The sequence below is a fragment of the Pristis pectinata genome, chromosome 17 (genome assembly GCF_009764475.1).
Source record: "Pristis pectinata isolate sPriPec2 chromosome 17, sPriPec2.1.pri, whole genome shotgun sequence".
In the NCBI taxonomy this organism is placed as follows: domain Eukaryota; kingdom Metazoa; phylum Chordata; class Chondrichthyes; order Rhinopristiformes; family Pristidae; genus Pristis; species Pristis pectinata.
The window spans coordinates 11,080,929-11,104,429 of NC_067421.1; the positions used below are offsets into that span (position 1 = coordinate 11,080,929).

A 23,501-nucleotide genomic window follows, 5' to 3' on the forward strand; every position below is an offset into this window, starting at 1 on the left:
TTATTTTTACCTAGCAAAGGAATGCTACAGAGCCACAAAGGACCTTCATTAAGACATTTCTATCTCATTAAACAATTACTTCTACACCTCTTTCTATTCTTGCTGCAAGCATTTTGCCAGTTTGCATTTATCCAGATTGAACTTCTGAGTTCAAGTAAGCCACTTTGGAGGAAATCACCTTTCATCTCCCACAACTTGGCAATGCAGTATTTCAGCATTGTGATGAATTGCCTTCAAAATAGATAACAGCTGAGGATGAAATGCCAGATAAAATCTAGTAACGAAGTTTTACTTGATAGCTAACACTTTTGTTGGGAGATGATAACTCACCATAATGGGATAACTCAGCTTTAACAGCAATTCTTAAAAAAACAACAAAAAAATATGTATGTATATAGGTTAAAATAGGGAAAATGGTGAGGTCAAAATAAGAACTCTTTACCCAAATGGATGAAACATTTGTAATGAGATAGATGAATTACTTAGACAAGGTGACCAAAACTGGGAACTGAGTATTTTTGGGTACTTAATAGTTCAGTAAAATAGGCATAGTGGAAAAGAGGACAAAGGTTCTGGTAATAAAGATACCATTGGGAGAGTAGTGAGAAACGAATTTTGGCTCAGAAGACTGGGCAACAGAAACAGTTTGAGTGAAAATAAGGAGTAACAAGGGACAGAAATCAGTGGGAGAAGTGGATAGGGGGCTATTATTGTTAATTATGAAACAGTGGGGGGGTATTACAACAAAGTAATGTCATTATTCTGGAAGAGTTTAATCTTCAAATGGGGCAAAGAAAATTGGCAAAAGTACAGAAGGGAAAAACAATTCATGGAATGCATTCAAAACAGTTCCCTAGAACATTAGATGTGAACCCAACCAGAGTACAGACTAGTTCAGATCTCATCATGTGAAATGAGACAGGATTGATAATCTTATAATGAAGTATCATCTAAGGAAGGGTGATCATAGCATTTCACCTTCAACTTTAGTGTGACAAGTAAGTCCAAAACTAGACATAAATAACATATGTATGAGGAGCAAGTTGGATAAAGTAGATTTGGAAAGTAAATTTAAAATGACAGTGGATAAACTCTGGCAGACAATTAAATATTTTCAAAGTCTCAATAAGCATACATTCATTGAGGGAAAAAAAACTCCTCGACTCAAGGATATTTGAGTGAAAGAGAGTTGAAAAATACAGCAATTGACCTGAGGATAAGGTGAATTTTAGAAACAAAGACTGAAACAAATAAAGAGGAAGAAAACAGTGGCAAGGAATAAAAAAAAATGGATTGTAAGAACTTCTACATAAATACAAAAGGCAAAAGAGTGGCTACTCCATGGCAAAATAATAAGAGCTTAATTGTCATTCCTTTAGTTGGCACCCAAATATTTAGTCCAAGTTTTCTGCTAAAATCATATAGTATTAACAATTGGGTACAAAGAATATGGACATATTAATACACTGCACTTATGTAAATGTTATTACTAATCTATTAAATTTTTTTTAAAGCCATCCTACAGAACATACAAAATATGGAAGTTTGTGGATAACAGCTTTTATTTGCTGTTTCGATTTGAAACATTAGTTTATTCAAATACACACATTTGCTTTTGATTTTTGTTGCTGTCCACACAATGAAGGAGGGAGTGGGCACGGCCGTGGGGGTAGGGCAAACGGATCTACCAGTTCCAGAAGGTCTCCTTTATGGAATGGGGAACACAGCAGTTTGGTGGCACGGCCTGGGCTGACTGGCTAAAAATGGATCAACAGGAGAGACAAATGTAATAGAACAGAATGAAAAAAGTTTAAGAGAAAACAGGTAGGGCTTTAAAAAAACACACATGCAAAACATACTGGAGAGACTAGCAGCACATCTACAACACAAGGAAATACTATAGTATGGTCCAATCTAGCTCTGAATTAATTGGCTGTCATTGAAAAATGAGTGTTGATTTGTTAATCAAGATTACCAAGTAAAGATAATTAGTTCAATTCCAGTATTTAGCATTTCCTAAAGACAAGGTTCTATCCTATCATCTTTAAAAACTACATTTTGTTTACTTGGGCTTGCAATTGAGAAGACTACCAGGATCCCACACTGCTAATATTCAGCATATTTGAATGATAGATCCTTTGGTTGAACAGTCACTTCATTAGCATCTGTGGGTAGTGTGTCCAACCATCAAACATACATACCAAGCAGTGCATAGCAAGCAACTTAGTTCATCTTTACTGTTTCTGGGTTCAAAAACCAAACCACATAATAGATCGATCAAATTCTCATCTTCTGTCAAGTTTCTGTCATCCTACTTCTCCCACTCAGCTATTGTATCTTTCACCTTTGAAGTTTGTAATTCATTCTCTAGTTTATGTTTCTTACTTCACTGCACCCTCAGTATGTCATAACCATGATTCAATGGCCAAGTTGCTACTCATTTGCTGCTCCTTCCATTCCTAATCATTCCCTTTCCCCAATTACCTTCATTAGCTTTAAATATGATGTAACCAATTTGATACTCCTAAATTGACATAATTTTATCCACAAATCTTTTAAGGAATTTTTGCCGTCAGCAAAAAATGCCATGGCTGCTCTGCTATACAACTACCTCACCTCAATTTTGGCTGATTTCAAATCAGCCAAAAATAAAAACAATATACTATTATCTTAAAATCCTTCAATAATTCAAGAAAAACAAAAACAGAACAAAACCTGAAACTCCAACTTTTGCATGGGATAAAATGGAGTATAAAATCTGCATCCAATGCTTGCTGCTCATAGGGATTTGATCAACTCTCTCCCTGTCTTTCAGAATTACTTATACAATGTGTGGTCTCCCAGAACCGTTTCTTAGATTTACCAAATTATCATGCAGGGATTCATCTTTTAGCTAGTTAATTGATTGTACAGGCAGCTATGTCGTAAAAAAATCTTCAGGAACCATTGCAGGTTTCATTCCAAACAACATCTGCATTGCACCTTTGTATAGATAAACTTGCAAGAACATTGTGTAGCAAAAGTTACACAGGTTTCCAAAACTTGAAACACTTCACAAAAATAGGATGGCAGATCTGCTTTTCAAGTTCATTTTTAATATGTGGATAGGAAACATTATGGTCTTCATGTAATAAATCAGAATGAATGTAAAAAGATTTGAGATTGCAAATGGACCCTTCTGTTGATCAACTACTTCTCTATCTCCACACCCAACACACAGCACTAATCATCATTCTGCACCGTTTAACTAGTAGCTGACTTTAGTTTTACAACTTAAGTAGCATGTATAGAACAAAAACTACCTGTCTTCATAAAAGATGGAGAAACAATGTATTTGCCTACAGAGAAAATGAAAATTGCAACAAATACGGAACTTTCATGTGCACAAATACACATATGATTGTATGAGAAGAAAACTACGCTGCCCACTTCCTTAACTCCACAGTGTTAAATATCACCATGTGACATTTACATTGTGAGAAAAGTATCTTGATAATGTGATTGTAAATCAAACAAAATAATACACCTTACTATGTGGTATTTAGTGCACTTAACAATAACATTTTCATGTAATTGTTCCATGTATCAAATCATACATTCCAGATACAAGGGATTTTCCCCCCACAGACAGCAAACTTCCAGATTCATTAATCTGAAAATTTATTACTTTGTCCTTTATATCAGTTAACATCCACCAGCTGTGCTCTCACTATGACTCCGAGTTAAAAATTATCATAGAGTCAATATGTATTTTCATGTAACACTTTCAGCATTAATACCAAGCGAAGAAGTATCTTAAAAGTTGAGCAATCTTTTTTTAAAATCGAATTCAATGATGTAAATTGGAAACTCAAGGATCAAATCTTGGGCTTCCCAGTATATTACCACATAATACGATGCATGTATTTTTTGGGCAATCAGGGAATCCAACTCAAGCAAATTCTAATTGGTTAATTATCCAACCCTCAAAACTATACCCTTCATTAGCAATGTTTGACTGTTATCAGCCAGGCCACTTTTTGCAGAAGTAATACAAATAATCTTTCTGGCAAGGTGCAATCAGTGAAGTTTTGTTACACTTACCACTGCAGCCATCATAATCCACGGTCATCTGCATAATTATGGCAAGTGAGCATCAAAATAGGTCAAGACATTAATTTTCAATACCTCTATGATAGTTATATATATAGGGCAGTGATTGTACTACTGTCCATCAGCAATACTTAGAAGTATTTTCATATTAAAAAAGATTGTGTAGTTTCAATCTGAGCAAAGTACACAAGAGAAGATATGAAAGTGAAGCTGAAACTTCAAAATTATTTTGTAAATGAAATAGATTTCAAACATTATAAATATTAAAGAATACTCCATGCCTGTGATTGAACAAGTAGAGTGTCTTCATCACTGATTTCGCCATCAGTTTGACAAGCTATTGACACCATGACTCTGGGAGATGCAGATAGAGATGGCAGAGGCTCAGCTTGTACAGCAGTGGTCTGCACTACAGGTAGAGAGAAGGAATGTGGATGGTGTCCTGGTAGCGAAGTGTATTCTAATGGGAGCACAGATGCAGGAGGTGGTATAGGAAGGACAGGAAGTTTTTCACTTTTATCAGATGAAATATTCCACTGAGGTGCAGACTGAGATCCTGGGCAGATGGAAGACAACGGGGAAGAAGCAGTTGGTGAAGAGGGCAGCACTGGAGGTGGTGGGGAAGGCTCGGGGAGAGGGGGTCGGGAAGGCACGGGGAGAGGGGATAGGGAAGGCTCAGGGAGAGGCAGTCGGGAAGACATGGGAAGAGAAGTCAGGAAAGATGCAGGGAGAGGTGGAGGAGAAGGCACGGGGAGAGGTGGCGGGAGTGCAACTTTTAGCAATTCAGTCTTTTTTTGATCTTGGCATTGTTTCATTGGGGGAGATGGTGAAAGAGGACGGGGTGATGGAGTAGAACCCTTTGATGAAGGTGGTTCTGGAGTGATTATTATCTGGAGAGAAACATACAGCAGCTTTAGTTTTAAGAATCTGACACACAAGGGGTATATTTATTTATACAGGCCATATCACATCATGCTTTAAGCTGCTGTTGGGCAAACATTATGGAAATAATCAGAGCTACACAACATTCAATGATATGCAACGTACAACCAGGGAAATCTTAAAGCTTAACTGCAGTCTTTAAACTAAGTTATAATGATAGTCTAAGGCAATCAGATCTTAAAGAACCTTTAGCTGTGCCATTTGCAAGCAAAGGTTAGTTTTAGCTTTCCAGCCAATGGCAAAACCTTGGTATGTCATAGATCGACAGAACAGAATTTAAAATCAAATTATCACTATAGAAAACAATGAACACATAATCACCAAGATTAAGCAGCTCTATGCTACTTATAACCTCGTTGTGAATATTAACTGCAAATAATTAGGCTCAGAAGAGAACTAATGTCTCCACAATAACAATAGAATTGAGATCCATGCAGACTTGATGATGATACAAATAAACTGGAAACCGTTAAACAAACCCACAAAATCTCAGAGTACCACAAACCCCAAAAACATGCTCTGAAACTTGTTTTGCATATTTGCAAAAAGAGAAACTTAATTGTGTGAGAACAATGATCAATAGTAGCTCAAATGGTGTCAAACATCTGCAATTAGTCTCAGCTGTTTTCTACATATTATCTATGGATGGGCACAACCACTCCATCCAATTGTAGTGACAATAACACAGCATGATTACGATCTGATCAAGCAGAAAATTCCCTATTTTCTGTCTTTCTGAAATAAATAAATGCACAATAGCCATTCTCTCAGCTCATTTGCAATGGGCTCATTCCACTTCAAACTGAGGTGTTACCAACTCAACCTAAAAGTCAGAATTGCACAAAAATTGTTAAACAATCCATGCAGAAGGCATTAAGGTAAATTTTCTTTTTTGCATTAAACCTTCATGCATTTCTTTGTAAAACTGTCCATGCTTTTCCCCTAGCTACCTTCTCAACAACATGACCTCCTTCCTCATGTTTCCTGACAGGTCTTGAGGTGATGACCAACCCCTCTGTGAGCCAGTCATCCACTTGTTTACTCTTGGGCTCCTTCTTCTCAATTCCTAGCTTGCCGTGCAGTTCTGCAATGAGTCTATCCTGTGTCACATTTTTGTTAAATATGACAGGTCCATACTTGCGTCGTGGTAAGTCCTCACGGTACATTGGGTGCACATTCATTGAATGCTTTGTCCTCTTAATAAGAGATTTCATCTGCACCATAGGGAAGATTGCATAGTGAAACCACAGTTCTGAAAGCAAGCATGAAGCACTTACACAGAAACACCCCTCACACACAGTATTTCCACTCAAGACACTGGTTAACATGCAGCCTTTAATTAAATTGGTACTTTACATTATACTATGCTGAACATGTCACAAAAGAAAGCACCAAATGGATCTTCTATAGCAATGAGGCAGCTGTGAAGGCACTACTACTGCAAGGCCCAGGTAAAAAGGCTCCAATGGTGCCACTTTTCTGTTTCTCTTGATATAATGACAATCCTTCTCATCAAATCCTGTCGAAGGCTAAGATTTTATGATTTCCACAGCATAATGGTTTGGAAACAAATCCAAGGGATTAATTTTATGGGAGTAGCCAATGGCATATCAAAGTGATCTCTGATGTGCTGTCACTGGATCTCCTGAGTTCAGACCTTCTGCATTACAATTCATTATATACTAGGCCTACTATTTGCCTGCCTCCCACAAAGTGGACTATTACAATCAAATGGTAACAAATAATTTTACCTGCACTGAGACATGCTTCTTCTCTGCCTTTTGTACCCCTTGTAAAACTCTCTCCTACTGCTGAGTACAGACATAACTAAAACAGGTTCAGTGCCTGGACCTTGTGTTGTTAATGGCATTATAAAGTACTGCAACCACTGTTCATCACACTGATATTTCCACAGAGAAATCTACCAATAATGCCGTTAAAATGTCGGTATTGGCTGGGTCATGGACATTGTTAGATGCACGGAGTTGTGCAACAGCATAAACGGTTGCATTTGTCGCTATTCTGGCCATGCAGAAGGGGTTCATGCAGCAAATCTCTATAAAGCATTCCACATTCAAGCTGTCTGCCTGCCTGACGTGAAGCAGAAATCCGTTCCACTGTGAGTATTTGAACTGGAGGCAAATCAAACTTCCCTTCTCGCACCCTCTCATTTGGTTGATGATGCTCTAAATAGCCGTTCACATTCTTTTGTTCCACTGCCATTTCCCTGCCTTGTTTTTGCTGCTGCTGTGTTGTTGGTTGTGCAGGTTTTTCACGCATCTTGTTTGGACTGGATAATTCTGTTGAATGTTTTCCCCCAGGTTTGGCTACTTGTGTAATATGCTGTTGATACAGTGGTTTCCCATTTGTCACTAGCTCCAAGGAGGAAAACTCTGTGGTAGCAGGGCACACTGACGGTTTTGCCACTGACACCACTGTTGATTCAAGGACTTGCTGCTTGGTCTCCTGGTGCTCTTCTGGCACAGCCTCAGTATACAAGGACAGCAACTTATCTAAGGCTTCATTCATCTCAGCAAAGTCTGTAGTCAGGGATTTATCAACCTTCTGTTGACCACTGCCTGAGGCCAGTGTGGATTTGGAGAATTTTTTAGTGGTATTTAAAGAACAAGACAACATTTTACTTTCCGTGGATTCCTTTTCACTTCCAGTTTTCTGCATGTCCCTGAGGATGGTGGGAAGTGGCTCAGGAGATTCCAAAATGGGTGAGGTCACAGCTGGAGGAATATTAATGTCCAGTTTTGAACCTACAGATGGATGCACCACTGGGTGGTGAAGCGACGAAGTGGCATGGTTAGGTAATGCTGTTGCATATGGTGGTGATGTACTAGGCTCCTCATCAATGTGCAACAGCTCCAGGGGACTGGGTGTTCTTGGTAGTGGAGAGGGCAAGACTGTACCATTAGGAATAAACTGGGAATTGTAGAGCACAGATAAGAGTACTCTAGATGTTGATGGAGAAATGGGAGACTGGGCAGGAGCAGACTCTAACAGGTTATTTGGAGTAGATGTTTTCTGCTTTTCATCTGGTTCAAAACTTATAGGACTTACAGTACCAGCCTAAATTGAGGAAAGGAGAGCAACAGAAAGGATAGAAAAAAAATGAATAAAAGATAGAAAATAAAAAAAGATATAATTATTTATTAAATTCCCATTCATCCTGGTATTCGACATCCCTGCCTTGCCTCACCAATTTCTCTAATCTTCACTGCCCATCCTGTAGAGTGCCCCAGAAAATTGCACCCCTTCCATTCCCCTGTCACCAAACACCATCCGACTCACTCTCCCTCCAATCTGCCAATGACTTGTGCCTAATCAATGTCTCACAGCTGAACTCTGTATGCCCATTTTCCGCAAGGCTCACATCCCATGCTGTAATACATAACCCCAAGTACATTTGCTGTATCTCGTGCCCAAGTCTGCAGCTCTTGACATATTGTTATTGGTTTATTGTTGTCACTTGTACCGAGGTACAGTGAAAAACTTGTCTTGGATACTGTTTGCACAGATCAATTCACTACACAGTGCTTTGAGGTAGTACAGGGTAAAAACAATACAGAATACAGAGTAAAGTGTATATGGAATTTAATTTTAAAAGAGTAGAATGATTATAGTGAAAGTAATGAGTAGATCTGCAGAGAGCAGCTTGCACCGAGTTGTCACACTCCAGCACCATTTTGCTTTCCATACACATTCCATCCAATCTCTCTCTGCATTACTGGTGTTCTCTTTTCTGCATGCCCATCAGATAATGGTAAGTTCTGTTACCATTATCTAAAAAGGATGTGTAAAAAGTAGTACAGGGTGATTTCCAACAATACAAATATCTTTAATAGTTCAGACCTGATTCCATTTGATTTCAAGCCACATGTAGTAATCCCCAAAAGCACTGATATAAAAATAGTAAAGAAAACCCAATATGTTGAATGCCTTTCCACTGCAAATTCCAGTTATTACACAGTTAGTAATTGCTTGAAATTGCCATATCTAACAAATTCTCTTCAGTAAGTGGAAGGGAAAACATTCTTCACTGTTTTTCAGCAGGGAAATCTAGAGTGCATTTTTCCTAGGAAAATCATTGCTTCAGTAAATAACCCCCAAGGCTCAGTAAAAACTCACTTCAGATATTTTCTCTAAGGTAAAATTCCAGCAATCAGACTTTTTTCCTGATCACTTTCCCATTACGTTGATAACAAACACCTGCTGCTGGCTACACCTTCCTGGCAGCTGCATAGACAAATGCTTTTATCAGGCTTGTGAACTCCATTAATGGACTCAGAAAGAGGCAGAAATCTGATTGCACTCACATTGCCGTGAACTTTAAATTCAGAGAGTGATTCCATTAATTCATCAAGCTCACGAGTTGCTGAGGAAGCAGATATGCGAGCCTGTTGTTGGTTTGGAGTGCCACGCTGAGAGGCTGGTCCACCCACTGGAGACGCAGCATTTGCAGGACTGAAAAGGAGACCAAACTGGTCAGCATTACCCAAGACTACAACAAACCACAAAACACTCAAAACAGAATTCAGCACCTGCAATCAAATTCAGAATGTAACCTGCAGTGTTCTCATACAAATCTTGTTAGGAATGGTGATAAGTTCCAAGTCACAATGGTGTGAGACTTGGAAGGGAACCTGCATACATGCAAATACATTTGCTGCCCTGGTCCTTCTTGGTAGCAAAAAGCATGGGTTTCTGAGCTGCTGTCAGATTAGCCAATAACAGGTACCTAACCAATGAATCACATCTGATCTTTGAATGCCCGTTTCCCCAAGGCTTTGTCAATTGGGCACACTGCAGATATAGTGTGCTGATGGTAGAGGGACTGAATGCTTAGAGGGGTGGAAGAGAAGCTAATCAAGCAAGTTGCTTTGTCCTGGGAAGTGTTGTGTTTCTGAAGGCTGTTGGAGCTGCACTCATTCAGGCAAGTGGATAGTGGTCCATCATGCTCCTGACTTATGCATTTGGTATGGTTGAAAGACTTCAGTGTCAAGAACTAAGCCATGTACCACAAAATTTCCAGCCTCTGATTTACTCTTATGGAAACAGTATTTGTGGTTGACATGGTTGAGCTTCTGGCTGACATTTACCCTGACATTATTGAATGGTGGTGCAGTCACAAAGGATCAAATGGCCAGTCCTGCTATTTTTTTTTGTTTCTTATTAAAATAGTTACTCCCAAGCTGTTGATGGCAAACTTGGCAATGGTTATGCCATTAAGTGTCATGGGTAGGTGTTTAAGATACCCCCTTCTGCAGATGGTCATTGCCAAGCACATTAAGTGAAAATTAAAAACTGTACATGCTGAAAATCTGAAACAAAAATAGAAAATAGTGGAGACGCTCAACAGATCAGGCAGCATCCAAAGTTAAAGTTTCAGGTTGAAGACGCTTCATCAGCACTGGGAAAGAGACAGATAACATTAGTCTTAAGTTGCAGAGAAGGGAGGGACGTACAATATATTGCAAAGGGAACATCTTTGATAGGGTGAAGCCAGGGTTGCCTTGGTGATTAGTTGTATAGGTGTACTGATGTAGAGAGTCCATACTGCATATTGTTTAGCACACATGTAGTCCTGTCGCCATGATGTAAATCTCACTTTCAGGTACGCTAGGCATGACCTGCTGTAGTCCTCAATGAATCAGGGTTGATTCCCTGGCTTGACGTATTGGTAGAGTGAGAGATGTGTCTGCCCCTGAGGTTACAGATTGTGGTGAATACAGTTCTGCTATTATTGATTCGGGGGAATGAGTTCAGCCAAGTGCCGAAGGGAGACTTCAGGGAACAGTAGTCATTGCTTAATCAGATTTAAATTAATGAGGGAGAGGGGAAAGAAGTCTAAAGTAGTACTTATAAATTGCAAGAGAACTAACTTCAATAGGATGAGAAGGAAACAAGGCAAGAAAAAAATGGAACAAGATATTGATATGCAAAACTGTAAGGGAACCATGGATGACCTTTAAAGGGCAGACGTTTTCAGTACATTCCCACAAGGGGGAAAGATAAAGGAAATAAAACCAGAACTCACTAGTTGACAAAAGAGATGGTGAACATGAAGAAACATTGGGGGCCCAAGATGTATTTCAGATTAATAACTCAAGTAAGAACCAGGCTGAATATAATACGTCACAAGTAAAAAGTAAAATAAGACATGAAAAGAGAGAATGAGAAGAGAATGGCACCTGGTATAAAAGGGAATCTTACGGACGACTACATCACTCTACACCTTAAGGTCATCTATGTATAGAGCCAGTAGACATAACTGAAATACTGAGTAAGTGGTCATTCATAAGAGGATGGAGCCAAAATCTCAATAGGAGAGGTAGCATAGATAGTGGATGAGGAGGGGGTACTAGGAAGACTGGCATTGTTTAAACAAATCACCCGGTCTGGATGGGCTGCTTCATTAATTGCAGAGGGAGAGAAGGGCGAATGCTACAGAGAAGCATGCTATTATCTCCTATAAATAGGCGACATCCCAAAAGGACATGAAAATAGCAAATGTAGCAACTTTCTTAGACAGAGGCTAATAGACTTGTCTGGCAATGGCAGACTAGTCAGTTTAATGTCTGTTGTGGGGAAGCTTTAAGAAACAATAATCAGGGAAAATATTAATCGGTGAAGTTTGACATGATAAAGGAGAGCCGATATGGCTTTGGTAAACTACATTCACTTAACTTGACTGAATTTTTTTGTTAAGGTAACAGAGAAGATGGACAAAGGGAATGTAGTAGATGTCATCTACATGAATTCCAGGATTTTGATAAAGATCCTACATAAAAGCTCATTAGCAAAATAGAGGGCCTTGGATTTAAAGGGTTGGTAACAGGTTAGGAACAGAAACACACCCTTTAGACCTGCATCACTTTATCTGGATTGCGTCTCCATTTTCTTTCTGTCAAAGTGCATCACTTCACATTTCTCTATATTATGTTTAAATAGCAGAATAGCTTAAAGTCAGACAGCAGAGAGTTGAACCCAATGATTGTAAAATTTGTAGATGGTGGACCACTTCTCCACTACACTTAATGTTTATTAGTAATTAAGACAAGGCTGTACAGGGTCAAATCTCTAAGTTTGCATTTGATAACAAGGTTGCAAAAAAAATGGTAAACAGTATGGAGCACAGCAAAAGACTGCAAGAAGACATAGATAGGCTGCAGAATGGGCAGTTAAGCATCAGACAACATTTAATACAGAGAAATGCAGAGTGATGTATTTTGGCAGAAAGAAAAGGGAAAGGTAATCCAAATTAATTGGCACAATTCTAAAGGATGTGCAGGAACAGAGGGACCTGGGTGCATGTATGAATAATTCCTGTAAGTTGCAGGACACATTGACAGAGTGGTTATTAATGTGCATTGGACATTGCAATTCATAAACAGGGGTATGGAAGTACAAAGCAGGAAAATTCTTCGAATCTTAACAAGATAATGGTTAGGTCAAAAGTAGAAATGTTGTGTCCAGTTCTGGTCACTTGGAAAAAGCATGTTCAGGTCGCAGAGAAAATGCAGAAAAGTTTCACTTGATTAGGTCCACGGATGAGGAACATCAGCTGCAAGGTTATACTGGAGAAGCTGGTGTTGTTTTCCCATGGTTGAGAGTGGATTTGATGGAGGTATACAGGATCATGACTGGTTGAAGTAGGGTAAATAGAGGGAAGCTGCTCCCATTAGCAGATTGTTCAAGGCCTGGGGGCATAAAATTTAAAAGGCTGGGTCAAAGATTACAACGGGGATGCGAGGAGAGATTCTTTAAAATAAAAATGCAGAAAGTATTTGTAATGTAGAATCTACTACTTATAAAGGTGATCGGAACAGAATCCCCTTCAAAAGGGAATTAGATAGTAGAAAGAATCTGCAAAGTTATGGGGTGAGAGTGGGGAAATGAAGTGACAGGATTGCTCAAACGAGAGCCGGCAAAGGCTCAGTTAGTCAAATGGATCCTCCTGTGCCATAATAATTCCACGATTCAATGCTCATGGTCTACAGCAACTTACTGATGACTAGTTTTAAAAAAATGGCAGATTTCTTTCAAGTCTCTCTTGAAAATAGTTTCTACCTTACGCATTTGTGTTCTTTACCTTACTTGTGACATACGAGGAAAGGTTCTTCTTTCTAATGGCAGTATCATTATAAATGGGATTTCCCCTTTCTAATGGCCTAATGCTGCAATAGGACTTGATGAAACTGCACACGCACTGTCATCAAATGCCACCTGTCTGAAATCTCATATGCAATCTCTTTGGTTGAAATTATTGGCTAGAAGAAAAACTACAGAAAAGCAAGCAATGTGACTGAATTATTATTTTCATGGTTATAAATATAGATTCTTCAGTCTCCTGCCAGACAAGTGAGAAATTATTAAAACAACAACAACATGTGCACACCTTGGACTGGGGACTGAGCTCTCCAGTTCATCTAATAAGCTTTCCACACTTGGCCGTACATCCTCAATTCCTCGGCCCCCATTTCTCTTGGGTTTTTCTTTTGTTGGGGGAGGCACTTTCTTCCCCATTTGAGTTCCATTTTCTTGACCAGTGTATTGTGAGCCACTGACAGGAGTAGAATGGGGGCTGCGGCTGGACTCATCTGAGGAAGGACAGCAAAACAACAAAATCACAACAACACTTCAAGAACAATTTAAAATTTTGAATCAAAATTTACCAAAGCTCTATTAATTAAGACTCAATTTTTTCCCTTGGAGCTCTTGCTCATTTGTAATGTAAAACAGGAACTTGCATTTAAACTGCACCACAGCTATTCCTCAAAACACCATGCAGAACTTTGCAACCTGTGGATTATTTCTGAACTACCTTTTTTATTGAAATGCAACAGGCAATCGACACTTCCAAATGGTATTTGATAAGGTGCCACATAAAAGGGCTGGGTACACATGTTAAAAAAACTCATGGTATTGGAGGAAGTTTGTTAGTATAGACTGAAAAATTGGTTATCACAAAAAGCAGAGAGTTGGAATAAATGGCTCTTTTTCAGGTTGAAAAGGATACAACTAGTAGAGTACCCTACCAGTTATTTTGCTCCACTTCTGAGTCATTAATATAGTAATAACTAGTGGAGTATCCCACTGGTTCTTACTATATTAATGACTTGGAAGTGGGGGCAAAATGTAAAATATCCAAGTTTGCCAATGACACCAGTGGAAGAGTTTCAAACATGGGGACATAGTTTCAAGATAAGGGGCTGGTCATTTAAAAGTGAGATACGTAGAAATATTTTCTCGCAGAAGATAGTGAATCTCTGGAATTCTCTACCCCAGTGTTGTGGAAGTTAGTTTGATTGAAGTCTTTAAAGTGGAGGTGGATACAATTTTGAAAAAAAAAAATCAGGGGATTGAGGGCTATGGAGATCTGCCACAGAGGGATAGAGGCCTGGAGTAAATCAGCCATGATCATATTGAATGCAGAGCAGACTGTTGGGGCCAGGTGGTCTACTTGAACTTCTATTTTCTCTTGTTCTTGTGTATGCACGTTGAATGTCTCATTTATATGTTGCATTTAGTGATGCAGGTCAAAGGAAAATATTAGTCATAATAATGTGACAGCTTTTGCATTTATCTGTGGATAGAAGAGGCATTGGCTCACAGCTTTACTTGGAACATAATTCACTAAAGCATCAATCTAGATCATATATGCAAGTCTATAATGGATGCAAGTCCAACCTTCAAACCTATAACTCCGATAAGACTCTCCAATTTTAAAAATAATTAAAAATCTATGGGTATGTGTCAAGCCTCACTCTGCTAACTCCCCAGGGGTGTGAAATGGGAATTTATGCCATAACACTGCACTGTTTCACAAGGGTCACAAACTGCAGCCATTGTAGAATCAGTTGTCAAAGTGAGCTGAAACAAGAGGCAAAATTAAATGCAATTTTCTACTAAAAAAGACTATGGGTAACTTCCTAGTCTAGTATCCAGATTCCTGGACTAATGATCCAAAGGCATAAACTCAAATTCCACCATGCACCTGGGAATAAAAAAAGTTAGGAAATTTAACAAATCTGTAATAAAAAGCTAGCATCAGTAATGATGACCAAAAAAAACACTGGATTGCTGTAAAAATTGATCAGGTTCACTAATGTATTTCAAAGACACGCTGACACCTAATCTCATCTATATGCCACTCCAGGCTGACCAAGGTGCTTGACTCTTAACTGCCCTCTGAAATGGTCCAAGCAAGCCACTTGGCTCCAGCATGAGCATGAAATACTGGCCCAGCCAACAATGCCCACATCAGGGGAATGAATAAGCAGGAAACAAAAATCTCCAAAAACTGATGATACAGGGCAGGGCACTGGTGGGGAAGGCTAATTCCCTGACACCCTGAGTCAAAGTATAGATCCACATTTGCTCAGCTACTCACATGTCAATTTCTGCTGTGTCACAGGGGAAATTTCAAATAGAAGCAAGACATTTCCCTTATGACAGCTTTCATGCATCACTCGGTCACTAATTCTGTCTACCACTGGGAGAAATTTGGAAACTGGCCACTTGACTAATCCCTATCATAGCTTTTGGGCCAATGGAGAGGATAACTGAGGAAGAAGTCTGATGTGAGGAAAAACCTTTTCATTTCAGGAATATTATCTTACAAATTGCAGGTCCACATTTCTCAAATAATACACAAATTAAACACAAATACTAATAATAAGATTAAATATAAACACAGAGCTGCTAGCTAGTCTTTAAATACCGGAATATTTACTTGAATTCCTCAGATTTCAGAGCTTCCAATTTTCACAAGTGAATAATGCAACAATAGAGTTGTATCTGGTGAATTCTGAAACTGGCCTTTCAACTTTGTATTCTCTCCATTCTTGGGTGCACTCCCCACACTGTCTTGTAACCCCAGAGGCATACAAGAGAATATCAGAAAGCACCCCACCCACCAACACCTAATAATCATTGAACACATTAATGACACATGATTATGTGTATGCATGGATAATATGTTCGTTTCAAGTGACCTTCCAAATCTAAATTCATGCCCACCACTCTACTTGTCTCCCCAGCCTCATGGTAAACTGTAGTGGGCATATTTCTAGCTCTACAATTGGTTCTACATCCTGCTGCTGTCTGACCTGGTATTACATTATTGTGTGCACTCTGTACCTCCCAGGATGTTTTAATTTTCTACCAATATGTTATTTTAATTATTTACTATCTGCACAGAAGTAATTATTTAGGGATTTTGACAGCAAAGCAAGGGAAGGCAGTGCACAGGAAAAGAAAAAAGGCAAGTAAACAAAAAACTTCCTTTTGCACTACACTGAAGCAAGGATTTTTGGAAAGAACTGGACAAAGACTGCTTGAAAGGCAGACATTTCTATGTGTTACATTAAGCACTTGCCTGTTGCAAAGCTGCTAGGTGGATTGTGTTGCACCTCATTCAGTTCGAGTAGGAGACGATCCAGTTCCGAGAGATTACTACCCAGTGATGCAGTCATGACAATCGGTGACGGTTCCGAGGACTTTGTTTTATTGGGGAAGCTGCAGATGTGGCAGAATAAGAGCACATTGTAATCTAAAAGCTCAGACGATTGAGTCACACTGTGCACAGGTGGATACCTCACTTAAACATCAGCATTAACACTATTCAACACTGTCATCACCATTAGTTTACACAACAGGGAGTAATGTTATAGTGGTTGTGATATCATAATTTGTGCATTGAACCAGCAAGTCACATTTACATCAGTCATTCAACTTACAGAGTTTTAAAGCAACTCCATAAAAAAACATGGTTACTGATGACATTGATAAGAGGACACCAGTGAGGGTGGATACCCCAGAATCTCAGAGTTAAGACACCACTTACTAACCCGCAACCTTTCAACATCGAACAGGCAATAATGAGTAACACTGATGTCTTGCATTTAAATATTCATGAGTTGAGCATCACTGCACTGCATTTACACCATCCTTCTGCTCTGATTTGCAGACTGTCCTGGGCTTTTCCCAAGCCCACAGTTGTTCCCCTGGATTTTCTTTCCTGGCAATTTTTTTTAAACTCTGCCTTTCAAAATGAAAAAAAACCAAAAACCTATCCAAATGTGACTTCATTCACCCCTACTAATTTGCAGATTATTACTCATCTTCTCACTGTCCTCAGTGGAGGACTTTGGGATTTTATTGCATTAATGTTGCCAGATAACTGGAAGTTATTACCATATAGTCACATTGCTATGGAGAAAATTTTAATAACCTCACACATAGTCACTCAATAATTATTTTATTTACAGATGATACATTATTTTTAACATTAGGAATACAGCAAAGCAACATTAGCAAAGTGGTATGATAAATATTTCCATTTATGACGCTGAGGCTATCTGTGAGTCTCTCAGACTCTGACTGCTCGTCCATAATGTACTCAGCTCCACTTTAGGAGACGTGTAATCTGAGAAAGATCTGTTTCAGCTGTTACTGTCACTCTGTCTAAAAAGGCAGTCTTTGTCTAGCTATCAATGTAACTTTTCTTCCAAAACACTCCTAAATTATCAAATTAAACAAGCACTCCTTGTTGAAGAATATCACTGTGCCTCTGCATTTACAAAGAGTACCGTCTCAACAAAATACCACAACTTTACTTATGACTGAGGATCATATATGTTACCTTCCTTAGAGACGAGTTCATAATCATTATTCTGCCTACAGTAGGATTCATCTGAATTAGGCACTTATAATTATATTGCTCAAAGAGGAGATTGCTGGAGGAGTATTATGATATCTACCACCCCACCTAAAAGAAGAACTTGCCCGGTTGAGTACCTGTAAACATGGTCTTCCTCAGAAGAACGCGGGACAGGAGGACTGATGGAATCTCGAGAGAAGGAGGAACTGCTTTTCACATTTGTGGAGTAAGTTTGCTGCTGCGGCTGAAATAAAAACATCTAATATTCAGCAATGGGTAAGTTAATAATGACTTTCAGATACAGAATCTATACACCTCGAGACTAAAAAAACAAACCCAACACCCAAATTTCCTTCAATTTAATGTGGGTGCTTTAAAGAACTGGTAGCATCCAGCTCTAGCCACACACAGTAAAAATGAAATTCCAAGTTTCCTTTTATTCTTAAATTAAGAAATTAATTTAGAAGAATGAATCACTAACTCAAACAGAGAATGTACTACTCATCTGAATGCTACCACTCCTTTCAAACAAACTGTTCTTAGGTAGTTATTTGTTCATCCTGCACTGCTACTGGTAAGGTGTGACTCAAAATCATAGCCAGAAAATTTTAATCTGTATGCACCTGCAATCTTCGATGTAAAGTAGAACATCCTGGGGATTTAACATTGGATATTGCAGGATACTGCGCTTTTCAATTCTGGCTTGGAACCACTTTTAATTAGCTTTCTTCCAGGTGCTATTTACAGATCAAAATGTTCTGAAATTCAAGCGACGTAAATTAGATACTATAAATTTTGGCCACAGAAATGTCAATGCAAATTCATTTCTTTTGAGACATGGATAGGTTTCTAAGGCCCTACAGCTGCAGTTATGGTGTCACCTGGGCACAGCAAATGGTGACTGTTTTTTTCTTTGGTGTGGGTGGAAGTTGGCAACATTTCATCTATTCAAATAAACAGAAAATCCATTAGAAGTGGCAAGGGATTTGCACGGAGAGGGAAGACAGAGCTGCTAAAGGTTAGATGGGGAAAGAGTAAAGGAGAGAAGCAGGGGATTGCCAAAACTCTACAAGTACAAAACAAATAATTACAACTGTCAGACAATTTCAGTCTATGACCTGGCTACAAGACATTCCAGGCTGTACCTTGGGAGAGCTGGTGATTCCAGTAGAAGGGGAGCCCTCTTCTTGGTAACCCTGTACAAACAAGGGGAAAACAGTGTTTTATAGTCATAGATTAATTGAATTTATGCACAACCATAAGCTATTTCAACTTCACTGATGCCGCAGCTAATATATCAGCTGAAGTTATCTACTGCTGATGTCATAATTTTCTGTTCTCATTTCATTTTTTAATAACCCATGAGGAAAAAAAGCCACTAAATTGCTCCTCTGCTCTTGTCATATAATCCTGTGTTTCAATACCACACAAAAAAAATTTTTTTTTTTTAGGGTAAATGCAGAATTTTTTTCCCTGCATTTACCCTCTCAATGGCTTTGATGGTGTTGAAAACTTATGTTGACCCATCTTAGAGAGCAAAAATACCAATTTTTCAAATTTTCTTCAAATCATTCAACATCAACTCAACTGCTGTACTGTTTCTATGGTCATAGTTCCCTTACTGTTGGGGGTTCAAAGAAAACAAAATCTGAACTGCTCAATCTTCCGCATGAAAAGTTATCAATTCCATGCTATGACATATTCACTTCAAGTGTATTTTAAACAGATACATTTTACTTCTATGGCTTTTCTACCTGCACATCCACATTTAAAAGACCTGTCTTGATATCCAAGATCTCTCTGCTTTTACTCTCAAACACCTTGTCTTCCATTTATTTCATTGCTCTTTTACACAAAATATCACTGCATTAGGCACCTATTAGCTTTCTACCCTTTCCATGCCCATGTGAATTCTCCCAGTTTCCTGTGCATTCATAAACCACTATCAAAAAGCTTCAACATCTTACTATGTTCAAATCGATTACATAAATAAAGAACAAAAGGTCACAAATCACAGCATGGCATACATCAGTGAAAACATCTGATTGAATAAGAAAACATTTTCTCCCCAACCTCAGGACTACATTCTTTTAAATGTTACTTGCTTCAACTTCTTAATAGTCCCTTATGTGGCATTTTTATCAATAAACTTCTTGAAATTAATTCACATAACATTCACCGTCTTTCCTTTATAGCTGTAAAAAAAAATAATTTCAGATGCAACTCGCAAGATTTTAGTTGCCTGCTGCCTTGTCACTAGACTAATCAGCAGTACAATCTCCTTCAGTGCTTGGCAGTACATTCACGTTCCATTTTGCTTACATCCCTTCCCCCATTCACGAAGACTCAAGTTGACACAAGGTTCAGAAGATCCCAAGACTTGTCTCACCAGCAGTCATGGGAAAACTAAATCATTACTGGCTTCAAGTTGTGCTTAAACTCCCTTTGCTGCAAATTATTCTAATGCTGGGAATTTAATTCAAGACCATTCATTCATTCCAACACTGCAAAATGTATTTGCATCTTTTGCCAACAAAATGTATTCTTGGGTTTAGCACATGTCTAGCACTAGCAGGAAACACTTGACAGTGCTACTGGAATTCCACTGCAGGAAATTAAAGTGTAATTTCAAAGGAGGAATGTTCTTCCTGGATACTGACAATAATGCCAAGTTGTTTGAGTTCAACTCTGTTCTATAACAGATGGAAGCCATTCTGAATGACTCAGTGGAAAATAGTACAAAACTCAGATACAAATTGGCAGATGATTTCAGTACATTTATGCTTTCAATCTGTTAAGATTCTATTCATAATTCAAAGCCTCTTAAATGCCATTTACTGCCATATAATCCATGTTTACTCCTACAACACACTATGAATCATATTCCCAGATGTGTCACAGTGCCACTGCCATACTTTAAAATTGCACAACATTCAATGTACTCTCATTTTTTTTTAAAGTAAAATATCACAGTTATGTTTAGTCTTTGACTGAAACACAATCAAGGAGGTTTCTCCCTCAATAGAAGAAATCCTTTCGGATGACACAAAATAGCATATGTGCCAAAAATGGCTTTTCTCATTTTATAGAAACTAAGGGAACCTCTGTTACAACAAGGAGGCTTTCAAGAAACACTTGCATAGCAATTCTAGTATGATAGATGGGCATAGCAGCTCTTCACCGATGGCTATTTTGAGACTGAAAATGTGCCAGCTAGTATGTGCCATGTGCTGGGAAGGGCTAGAAATGTTAGAATTCAGTATTGATAGATGGTGGGGATGGGAGGGAAAAATGGTAATACTGCCAGTATTTAGGAAGGCACAGCAAGGTAATAGACTGGGAAGGATTCAGAGCTGAGATTGCAAAGGTAGGGCTGGGGTGGAGATTTTGTTGCAGTGCAGGGTGTGAAGGATGAGAGCAAGTTTTGACTTTTCTGGCAGGGAAACCAGTCCGGCACTGTGCTGGGAAGTGCAGGTTATCCCACTAATGGGTACTCCTGTTAAAATGTGGTCTAAGAATTTTTCTAAAGAAGCATTGCAAGGGGAATGAAGTCATTTGCACCCCATGGGCAAAAACCATACCATGAATGAAAGGTGAAATACCTGGTCAAATTCAATCAGGGAAAAGTTCCACAATGTTAAAGAAAAAAATGTATTGTGTAACCAACTTTCTAGACAACTGTTCTTCCCTGTTACTGTCATGAACGGCTTATTGAAGAATGAGACCTGTATTTAATTACTTAATGGGAGAGGTCTATTTAACTCAGGGCAATCCAGGTCTGTGATACTTTGTTGAGTTCCTTCCATTAATAGTCTAAAAGATGAGGAGATGAAGCAGCTTCAAGAAATGTTGACTGTACCAATTTGGTATGGAAAATTCACTCAATTGTTCAAATTTGGTGTAGAAAATTGACTCAGTGGTCATAAGCAGCCAGCATAATCAAAGACCCCACCCACCGGGGACATTCTCTCTTCTCTCCTCTTCCATCAGGAAGAAGATACAGGAGCATGAGGGCATGTACCACCAGACTTGAGGACAGCTTCTACCCCACTGTGATAAGACTATTGAACAGTTCCCTTATATAGTGAGATGGACTATGACCTCATGATCTACCTTGTTGTGACCTTGCACCTTATTGCACTGTACTTTCTCTGTAGCTTTGACACTTTACTCTGTACTGTTATTGTTTTTACCTGTACTACATCAATGCACTCTGTACTAACTCAATGTAACTGCACTGTGTAATGAATTGACCTGTACGATCGGTTTGTAAGACAAGCTTTTCACTATACCTCGGTACAAGTGACAATAATAAACCAATACCAATGAAAGATGGAAACTGTGGCAGGGGTGAGGGGGGTAGCTGGACACGTCAAAGAATAATACCCACATGGGTAAATGATGGCTCACACTTACCTGCTGGTGCTGATATCGTGAAATAGGTGGTTGCCACTGTTCAACTGTGTCAATGATTACCCCATTCAAAGCATCAGCTGAGGGAGGAGGTGGCACTGGTGGCGGCATGGATGCTTCCTGGCAAACGTGACTTCCGGTTGGATAGGAATATGGGGTCTCCTCTGGGATAAAAATGGGTCGTTTTGAAATCTGTGAGGTTGTTGACTCTAGGTCAGCTAGCAGAGCATCTAAGAGAATAAATAAGGATAATTAAGTTAAAGAGACATAACAGTTAATCAAAAACAAATTACATTGCAATGTTGAGCAAAATAAAAATACTCTTTATCCTGTTATTCAGCCAACTCTCTGAAACAGCTAACTGCAGTCCCATTTCCCCCAGAAGCTTTAAAATATATTATTTTTCAAACATTTACCCATTCCCTTTATAAGATATTATGAATCCTGTTTCCACCATGCTTCTCAGAGGGCATTAATGCTTTAATAACCTACTGTTGATATAAAAATGGAAAATGCTGGAAACACTGCTGAGTTAACATTAAAACCCATCAATTTTAAAATGTCTACTATGTTCATTTTAATTTATTATCCTCATATAATGCATCTCTTATAATTAAAGTTCTCCAGCCTAGTTAGAATCTTAGTGAATATCCTTTCCATGATCTTAAAATGCTTTCTAAAGAAAGGCATACAGAAGTAAATCTAACATTCTACAGTTTCAATTTTGTACACTTTCATCTTGTTAACAAACCTTAGGATTGTGTGACCACCTTTTGTTTCAAAAAAGCCTACATCTCTCTGTGCCTCCAATCCCTTCAAAGTTTCACTTATTAAATAACAAATAAATATTCTTATTTGATGATTTTTCACAAGTAAATTTTGCACCTATTTTTATGCAAAACTCAGCTTTTGCTGATGACACCGGGCCTGAGAAAGTTGAATAATTAGCCTTTAGAAAGTATGCTGCTCATAAGAACAGAAATGTGCTTTGTATCACCTAGTCAGAATTTACGGCAGCCCTCAGCAAGCAATTAACACCCTGCTGTTATTTCATCGCTTATGTGGGGATCCAAAGGAAAATCCAAGTCCAGAGTTACAGCAGAATCTTCAAGCCCAGTGGGAATATCTATCCATAATATGAATATCAATAATTGCATTACTATTATCAACAGTCTGAAGGATGGGTCTTGCCCTTTCCTGTGTCATAATACACTGGCAACAGCTTCAATCAATCTTCTACTTATATTCATCAATACTTCACAAGTAATTATATCATTCTCAAGGCATAATTCAATTCAACCTATTGTGAAATCATGTTGTGTTACCATGGTAGGCCAACATTCAATTTATTCCTTGGACACTCCTGTAATCCCATAATTTC

At 38.6% G+C, this 23,501-nt stretch overlaps 1 protein-coding gene across 8 annotated transcripts in view; it reads right to left on the reverse strand.

The window, feature by feature from the left end:
• The window catches only part of pxna (paxillin a), a 125,037-nt gene that overhangs the window by 18,838 nt on the left and 82,698 nt on the right, over positions 1-23,501 (reverse strand). For 5 of the 8 annotated variants that reach the window (XM_052032252.1, XM_052032255.1, XM_052032256.1 and 2 more), the window contains 6 exons: positions 22,124-22,350; positions 18,853-18,903; positions 17,845-17,951; positions 16,424-16,563; positions 13,442-13,643; positions 9,360-9,507 (listed from right to left, as the gene is read on the reverse strand). In XM_052032252.1, coding sequence (XP_051888212.1) covers positions 9,360-9,507; positions 13,442-13,643; positions 16,424-16,563; positions 17,845-17,951; positions 18,853-18,903; positions 22,124-22,350 — 875 coding nt within the window. Of the gene's footprint in view, positions 1-9,359; positions 9,508-13,441; positions 13,644-16,423; positions 16,564-17,844; positions 17,952-18,852; positions 18,904-19,780; positions 19,862-19,886; positions 19,942-20,029; positions 20,091-22,123; positions 22,351-23,501 lie in introns of those variants that run through there. The other 3 variants (XM_052032259.1, XM_052032254.1, XM_052032260.1) reach the window with 3 other exon arrangements.